The sequence below is a fragment of the Corylus avellana genome, chromosome ca1 (genome assembly GCF_901000735.1).
Source record: "Corylus avellana chromosome ca1, CavTom2PMs-1.0".
NCBI lineage: Eukaryota > Viridiplantae > Streptophyta > Magnoliopsida > Fagales > Betulaceae > Corylus > Corylus avellana.
The window spans coordinates 17,630,275-17,639,960 of NC_081541.1; the positions used below are offsets into that span (position 1 = coordinate 17,630,275).

At 33.5% G+C, this 9,686-nt stretch overlaps 1 protein-coding gene across 1 annotated transcript; it reads right to left on the reverse strand.

Moving 5' to 3' along the window:
- Positions 1–6,199: 6,199 nt before the first annotated feature.
- LOC132165025 (endochitinase EP3-like) lies at positions 6,200–9,294 on the reverse strand. Its single transcript, XM_059575554.1, has 2 exons — positions 8,892–9,294; positions 6,200–6,609 (listed from the first exon to the last, which is right to left on the reverse strand). Exons 1-2 carry the CDS (start codon positions 9,292–9,294, stop codon positions 6,200–6,202), a joined length of 813 nt encoding a protein of 270 aa, XP_059431537.1.
- Between the last annotated feature and the right edge of the window lie 392 nt (positions 9,295–9,686).

Consider the following 9,686-nt stretch of genomic DNA (forward strand, 5'->3'; position numbering starts at 1 on the left):
CCGTGCAAAAATATTCTTTGGTAGTTGGCGCTGTCTATGGCAAATGATAGTTCTTGGTCTTTCTAAACGTTCAATCTAGACTGGCAGACGGGTCTCATTGGTCTTCTTCTCCAAAATTTTTGGTTGTTCGTTTGTGGTGGAGCTGTGTAGATTTGCACTCACTCATGGCAGACTTGAGTGCTATTTCTCTAGATCCATACTTGAGCACTATCAGCAGCTTCCCTTAGATTTTTCTTAACTGTAGGGAATCAAACTACTCTTTGCTTCTCTATTCAAATAAATTCCACAATAACTTTACTTAAAGCATTTTCATCCATTTACTCTCTATTTTAGCTTTAAAAAGAAAAGGGTTAATGGCTTTTTTGGTACCTCGGTTTACATGTTTTTATGTCCTCCCTAGGTTTTAAAACGTGACAAATCTGGTACCTCACATATGGGAAAAGACAAAATCAATACCTCCGTTAGTTTCCGTCAGTCCCAATTAACGAAATTTTCACATGTCACTCCCATAATACGCCATGTGTCTTACAAATTAAAAATAATAAAATAATAATTAAAAAAAAAACCTAAAAAGAAAAAAAAACTCCCTTCTTCTCCATTTCCCTCTGAAAATCAAATAATTGAAATGAAAATAAAATCCTGAATTCCTAACATGTACAACATTTCCATTTCCAATCACAACCCCGAACCAAAACCAAACACAAAAGCAAAAAAGAGGAAGATATTTGGATATGGAGCAAGGACTTAGAAGATGGACATCCTCTTCGCCCAGATCCAAGCGGACCTCCGTTCCCCTAACCAAAACCAAACACAAAAGCGAAAAAGAGGAAGATATTTGGATCTAGAGCTGGGACATAGAAGATGGACATCCTCTTCGCCCAGATCCAAAAAAGACTTCAATTTTTTTTTTTTTTTAAAAAAAAAAAAACGAAAAATTTACTGTGAATCACGAGGACAAGACATTTTGCTTTGTATTTAGTCTATTGAAATTTTTCTAGATCCGAAGATTACTGTAAGCCTTCGATTTTCTCAGCGACAACTTCGGACCCGATCCGAAACCCAAAATGTACCGGATCAAAATTCTGTTTCAAACCGGAATTTGAACCCGTTTTCATCTATTCTGACCAAGTTTCAGCTAAAAGCTGACATTGTTTCGGTTTTGTTTGATTATGCATTGAATGTGGTTCTGATCGCTTTAAAAGCTGCGTTGTGTACTTGTGTTTGATCTAGGTTGAATTCGCTGGGACACGCGATGGCTTCTGTGCTTAAATTTTGTGGTTTTGATTTCTATTTCGTGTGTAAAAGATTAGTTTGATTAGGCATTTTGTGGGTTTCAATTGGTTTGCGTGAAAAAAAAAAAAAAAAACCCAATCAAAACCTCCAAAAACCACTGCTTTTTATTTTTTTTATTTTTTTATTTTTTTATTTTTAAGATACATGGCGTATTATAGGAGTGACACGTGAAAATTTTGTTAATGGGACTGACGGAAACTAACGGAAGTATTGATTTTGTTTTCTCTCATAGGTGAGGTACCAGATTTGTCACGTTTTAAAACGTATGGGGAAAAAAATAAAAATGTGTAAATCGAGGTATCAAAAAAATAAAAAAAATCACATTTTCCTATTTTAGCTACAAAGTTTTTCGAAGCACTTACATCCGACTTCCCAAACTAGGGATCCACTTTCACTCCATTTAAATATTATTTTTTTTTAACTTTTTTTTTTTGTTGTTGTGAGGAGAGAGAATGTCAAATTTTTAATTTTTTTTTAAATTTATTACTATTATTATTATTTTTTAGATTTTGGGAGTGAACAGTGGGGAGCATTGTTCATGCTCCCTAATTTTGTTAGCAAAATAGTAGGGGTGTCAACCCGGTTTGGTTTCCGATTTTTGACCAAAATCGGGAACCGGAACCGGGGTACCCTGGTTCTCGGTTTTGAGAAACCAGAACCGGAACCAGGACCCCGGTTAACCGAGGTCTTGGTTACCGGCCGGTTCCGGTTTTACTCGGTCCGGTAACTGGTTTTTTTTAAAAAAAATTGGTTTTTGGGCTTATTTTAGGTATTGGGCCTAAAATAAGCCTTTTTTTTTTTTTTTTCATAAGTTGGCCCATTTTTTTAAAAATCTATTAGTCTTTTTGTCTCAAGTAAAAGGGTTTTGTTATGATTATTCCAAATAATTAAAAAATAAACCTAAAAAAGTCCAAAAATCCTAAAAAATCAATGTTTTTGCCTATTTGGGCTTTAGAAATAAAAATTTAATTTTTTAAAATACCCTAAACCTAAACCCAAGTGTAAAATATATATATTATTAAATAAAATGGAAACCCGGTTCCAGTATTCCTGGTAAAAACCGGTACCGGAACCGGGGTACCCGGTTTTTGAATTTTTCAAATTGGAACCGGAACCGGTTTCCCGGTTTTCCGATTCCGGTTTCCCTGTAATTTTTGACACCCCTACAAAATAGGGAGTCAGTCGAAGGGTAAAAAATATACATTTTAGCATTTTTGGCTTCCCAAACTAGGGGTTTTCTCAAATAGGGTGACATACGAGAATGCTTTCATTTCTATATACCATTTAAATATTATTTCAAAAGAGGAGAGGAGAGGAGAGATAAAGCATATATATATATATAATGTGCGAAGCAAAAGTGCTATGCTAAACTAAATTTAGGGTAGCACGTTGGGTTCCCTTTGTGTTTCATTGGTTTAGGAAACATCAATGGAGTCTGTTGCATGTGTTTTTAGGAGTTTCCCCTAAATTTAGGGAAGTAGATGAAATTTAGGGAAGCTACTGAAAATTTATTTAAATTGTGATTTTAAAAGTCACCTCATTTTTTAAGGGACACAAAAATGACTTCTAGAATTACTCATCTACGCCTAGTAAGCTTTTGGCTTTTGGCAATTTCAAGTAAAACAAAACAATTTATGAAAAATATAAAGATATGATAATGCATGTGAAAGTTGGTGGTTAAGTGGGAGATTATATATTTAACACCCCAATGTTAGGAATGGAGAAGTAAAGCCGCATAGCTAACAACCCAGCAGTTAAGCTATATGCTTAATACCTCAAAGCTATTAGAGGGATAAAATAGTAATTCAACGGTTATGTGAGGGTATACATTTAGCAATGTGAAAGAGAAAGCATAAGTATGTGAAAGATAATGCATGAGCATGTTAACAGATGTATCATTTATGTTTTAAACTGATGTTGTAAGTACCATGTTATGATGCATGCAGCATAAGAACAAAATAGTAAGAACAAACCAAAAACAAGAACAAAATAGCCTTCAAAGCTTTAAGTTGAGTTTAACTCTTTCTTGAACAGCCATAATAGAGAGGAGTACATGACTTTATATATATATATATATATAATGGAATACTACTAGCACTAGGACATCGAATACTTCTACAACTAGAAAACAGATTACTAAAAAAGGACACTCAACTGGAATTGACAAACAAATTGAAATATAAATTGGGTGTAGAGTTAAGTATATTATAAGGAAAATGTAAAGGAAAAAATATACTTTTTTTTTTTTATTATTATGTTTAAACTTCTCTATTTAAGAAATTATATTAACAACTATGATATTTTGGTGGAAAACACTCTTTTGAAAGCTCTCTATACTAACATTTGTTATTATAAAAACTAGTTAGAGATATTTTCAAAGAGGGTTCAAATTACAAAAATGGTCAATATGCCTAAACTTGTTCAGCGGTTGACTCACACATCCACTTACAAAATTGTGGTAATTTTACAAATCTTGCTGGAGAAGTGGCAGATGAAGACACGTATGCATATCTTAACATTTGTTCATGAAACTGGCAGGATGCCTCAGCTTTTGGAAGGGTTGGCTTACTGTAGTCAAATTTTGGGTTTAGTTTCCATTTGTGGCACTTTTTGAGAGCAATGTTTAGATGTATATAATATGTTATCGAATGACAACGTTCTAAGAATTTATATAATGTTAAGTTTATATTCGAAGCTTTGGTATTTCGTGATTTTGATATCAGTATGTGGTTTCAAAAAGAAGGAAAATTTTTTATATTCAATTGTTATTTCCACTACAAGAGTTCTTTTGTATATGCAGTAGCGCCACGTAGAAAAGTTGGAGCATTAGAGCATTCACATTGGCCTCAACAAAAGGCTATTTTGTTGAGCCAATGTGCTAAAAACCCTCCCCAACCGGCTCAACAAAACAACCTTGAGTTGTTGAGGCGCTACAGTACTCAGCAAGTAACCGAGCTGAGTATTGTAGCTCGGTTTTGTAAATGGTATATATTAAACAATTAGCGCATCATGTGCTACAACTTCTCTCCTATATTAAAAATAATTTTCTCTTCTCTCCATGCATATGCTACAAACCGTTCAATGCTATTCTCCGGTTGTATGCTATGTAGGAAAAAAAAAAAACGAATAAAAAAAGAATAGAGAAATAATATTTAAATGATAGAGAAATGTTATTTAAATGAGATAATAAAAGTGATAAGTTAAAATGCTGCTAACTCGGATATGGGTGCTTTAAAAAAGTGGGTAGCTAAAATGGATAAATGTTGTTTTTTTTGACTAAATTTAGCCAAAAAGTTGCTGGGATGTGAATGCTCTTACAATAGTCCTATATAGAGGGGATGTCCAATTGAAAAATGACACATAATAGGTGGTTATGAGAGAATCTCTTATAAAATGTAGCCAACAAGTAAAATGTGACTCTTCATCTCTTTCTTTTAGCCTTAACCTTTATAGCAATTTTTACTTTCCCTATTCAATCCTTTGTTGACTTAAGGATCGGAGGTAGGGGTATAAAAGCAGAGCGGTTATTAACCGTTAATAACCGCTAACTACTAATAACTATTAACGATCGCTAATAGGAAAGCCGCAAATAACGCAACCAGATAACGGCATAACTGACTAGGCCAGATGCGGTTACATATTATAGGGATTGAGGAAAGCAGTTAACAATCGGTTAACCGCTAATCAGTTTTTAATATATATTAAAAATAATTTTATTAATATATCAAATGTTCTTTGCTCAACTTTTTGATATTTGGCAAATAGTTATATAGTGGTTGGGTTATGTAGAGATAGGTCATGATCTCCTAAATGTTTTGATATTTTTATACGTTATATTCAAAAATCATCCATACAAAAAAAAAAAAAAAAAAAAAATCCAAAATTTATTAAATTTTTGTCATACGTCATGGATGTAATCATAGTCATAAACAATAACTAAGCATATTAATTTTCCACTACTAAATATATACCATGCGAATGATTTAAAATTCTTTCTAAATTTGACGTAATAAATTATGAACAGGTATTTTTTTTTTTATTGAAAGTATACAAATATCATTAAATTTGAGCAAATATCAAAGTATAAAAATATTTTTCTTTTTTATTTTTTTTTAAAAAAAATGCAATAGTGCAACAATTTATTGTTAAAAAAAAAAAATAGTGTTTTGAATTTTTATGAAAAGCAGTTACTGGCTTATAACCGGCCTTCAATAACTACATAACCTCCGGTTGAGGGTAAGTGGTTGCTGTTATTTAAAAATGAATAACTACCTAAACCAATTACTATTGCAAATAGGAAGGAATAACTACAACCGGTTGTACACCTCTAACCAAAGGTATTCCTTGGCCACCCATCCAAACAAGCTCCCTTAATGATTATTTTCTCTTTCACCGGCACTAATCAATTGGTATGTTGGCACAAGAAAAATTGTACTACCAAAGACACATAGTTACTTGCCATTGATACTGAAAAAGGGATTGGCCATGTCTACCATATATTTGTTTTGAAGTTGGAAGAAATTTCTCAATGTTAAGTTTTCAATTGGACACTAAATTCTGGCAATAAGTTAAACAATTTCTTAATTGATATGAACTACAATGAACTATACTCACCAACCTCTAATTCTGTAATGGAGTAGGGAACATGCTAACGATTGAATAAAAGCAAGTTTATCATCTCTAAGTTCAAAATTCATTTACCTTAAATCCAACACGAGCCTATTTGTAAGTAGAAAAAATCTGTAAATGATCTTAACTTTTCTTATATAATCCAAGTAGCCGATTCAGGATCTTGATGCTTAATTATACTATTTAAACCTTTTAGACCATACAACAAATCTAGATAAGTAATCATAGAAGCAACAAGAACTTGCTGAGCCAAAAAGATCAAAAACCAAACAACTTTTTACGAGCAAGTGAGATTGTCGCCAGGAACGACACCAAGTTGGTTACAATATTGAGTGTAATATGTGACAAGTCTTTCTACTCTTGCAGAGTTTGCACCATCACATTCGTGGTAATTAATGACTTGAATTGTTTCCCCAAATCCTTGGCCTATGACTCGGTGAACAAAGTTCATCCAATACCACAAGCTTGTCTTGAACGAAATAACAGGGTCCTTTGCCACAGTTTCTGGAGAGTTTAAGCCATCGAACCCAATTTCATTTCGTGCTGGTCCGTAATTGAAATTCCAAGAAAGCTGAATTGGTCCACGACCGTAATAACTTTTGTTGGGATTGCAGGGATAAGATTGTGTGTATGTCTTGTTACAGTAGTTCTTGGAGTGACCATCTATCTCCTCTATATAGCAAAAATCTGCACACAAAAAGGAAAAGGCAAACATTTTGCTTTACTTTTTAATTTTTCTTTTTTCTTGTTCTCTCTATTTAATCTTATGTTCATTTATGGCCTTTTGTAATATGAAATGTTTAGATCATGGTAAGACTTCAGGAATATATATATATATATATATATATGTTTGATGAAATTTATGTTTATATATAAAAATCACGAATAATGTATAAAATTAGTTATGAAAGTCTATATTTTATTAAATGGAGATGACATGCAAAATATAATAATATATTAAATATTATGGTAAACTATGATGAATTAAAGAGCCAAATTTGTTGCTTGAGAAGATACTCAATATTAGATATGATTATTTAAAAAAATGGCTTAAAATATAACACTTTTCCCCTATTTCCGTAATGCTTCTAAATTAATAAACGTCCCGGCTTAGAGATTGACAATATAGGTGATTGGGAAAAACCCTTTGAAATAGGTTCCAAAATATCAATCTTTTGCCAATTTTTTGTCAATCTTTTTTTGTAAATTTATCACTGAATTGTAAGACTCACATGTAATCCCACATATTTAATGGTAAATTTATACATTTCTTATAAGGAGATGGACAAGAAATGAACAAAAGATAAAAATCATATTTCGTTGTAATTGATTTCAAATTAGATTATTTTAAATTGACCATATTTTTAAGATACTCAATATTAGCTAAAATCATTTTAAAAATGGCTTAAAATATAGTGATAAATCCATTTTTGGTCCATGTGGTTTTGAATTTTGACAAATAACTCCCTGAGCTTTAAAAAGTGATTAATAACTCCATATGATAAGCAAAAAAGAACAAATTAGTTACTGTCGTTAGAAAAATTGACAAAAGTTATTAATGTACTAAATGAGAGTAGTCGAACCAACCTCATGGCCTTGGGATTGATTCAGCCACCTCGTCTAAGCATATCTGGGGATGGGTGAACCACCCTCGTGGTCATTGGGGGTTAGGGGTGTCAACCCGGTCCGGTTTCCCAGTTTTTGGCCAAAACCGGGACCGGAACCGGGGTACCCCGGTTGTTGATTTTTGGAAACCGGAACCCCGGTTAACCGGGGTCCCGGTTCCCGGCAGGTTCCGGTTTGCACCCGGGAATCGGACCGGATAACCGGTTTTTAAGAAAATTATTTTTTTCCTACACTTTCTCATCAACCAAACAAATATAAACACCAAAGAGGTCTGCTTCATATTATAAGTTGGGTTGATTATGCTGTTGCTTGCATACTTCTTTGGAAGAACACGAAATTATGATATGCAATACTTTTTTGCCCGTGATTTCTTCCTTTCAATCAACCGCTTCTTCCTCAGAAAATGTGAAAATACCACTTCTTCCTCAGAAAATGTGAAAACACTCAAATAGAATGAGAGAGGTGGAAGTTCCTCAGAAAATGTGAAAACACTCAAATAGAATGAGAGAGGTGGAAGTGAGAGATCCAACGAAGTAGAAGAAGATGCTAGAAGAACAAGAGAGATTTGTGTTTGTAGAAGAAGAGAGAGCGGCGGCTGTGGAAGAAGAAGAGAGATTTGCGTTTTTTCACTTTTGTGAACCCTAGACCTAGACTTATGTGTGGTGTGGATGATTGTGAACAATGTGAAGTGTGCAGCAGCTGGAACGCATAGGAAAGAGTGAGAATATGCAGGAAAAAAAATGAGAGAATTGAGAGAATATGTTATTAAAATATTAAAATATTAAAATATATTATTTTATATATATATATTACCCGGTTCCGGTTTCCCGGTTTTTACCGGGTGCCAAAAACCGGGACCGGAACCGGGGTCCCCGGTTTTTTTTTTTTTGCAACCGGAACTGGAACCGGTTTCCCCGGTTTTCCGATTCCGGTTCCGGTTTCCCGGTATTGTTTGACACCCCTATTGGTGGTGGTTTTGCCACCCCAAATGGCAAAATGGCAAAATAAATAAAAATTGAAGGGTTGTCGAATCACCCCTAATGCCCATGGGAATGGTTTGGCCACCATCTCCACCCCGCCTATTTCATGCTAATATGCAATATTAACAAATTCTATCAACTTTTCTAACGATGAGATTAATTTGTTCTGTTTTGCTTGATCTAAAGAATAGCTAATTATTTTTTAAAACTTAGTGAGCTATTTGTCAAAACTCTAAACCATAGGGACTGAAAATGCATTTGTCCCTAAAATATAATAAGTTTTTTAGTGTGTGCATGCATCGTTTATGCATATTTGTGTAAATGTGATTATATAGATGAGAGATATGGAGAGAGAGTGATTACATCCAATCTCATGTGTAACATGGGCAAAGAACGCTGCAATCTCACGCCTAGAATCATCAAGCATTCCAATCCTACCAAATTCAAGAAATGAATTGAGAGCTTTAAGAAACGCTGCTCGTGTGTAAAATTTCTTTCCGGCACAACTTGCAGCAGCCTGATCATGTATCCCATTGAAGAATTTCGGTGTCACAATATCAGCCACTGATAAATTATTAGCTGGAAGAAAGGAGTAACAAGGGCCCTCTTGGCACCCCACGCCACAAAAGACATAGCCAGTGCCACAATAGCCCATTTGGCTGCAACATTCATCTACGGCGCAACCACAACTTTGAACCTCTTTGTATCTTGGCAAGGCCCCAGATATAATTCCAGCTAGAATAAGGATTAGCATATTCTTTTTCATCTTAAAGAATGGAGAAGAAAATGTGTGATGGGCAAAATTGAAGTTAGGAAATTGGATATTTATAGTGCTAAGTTGAGGTGGGATTTGAGTTTCAATATGAATATGATGATTTCGAGAGGGCATGTACTATTAAGAAATAAAATATCAATGCCAACATTACCAAAGATGAACTAATTAATTAATGAGTATAAAAAGTTTTTTATTATTGAAATGCATGCGGTCCAATTACTCAATAAAAAAAAATAAAAAATAAAAAATAAATAAATTAACATAAAATCGGATTAACCAATGATTATAAAATGTTCTTTTTACTAAATTAATCAATGAGTATAAAATGTTCTTTCCACTAAATTAAGTGAATGTTGATTATCTATCTCGAGTTGATTGTTTAT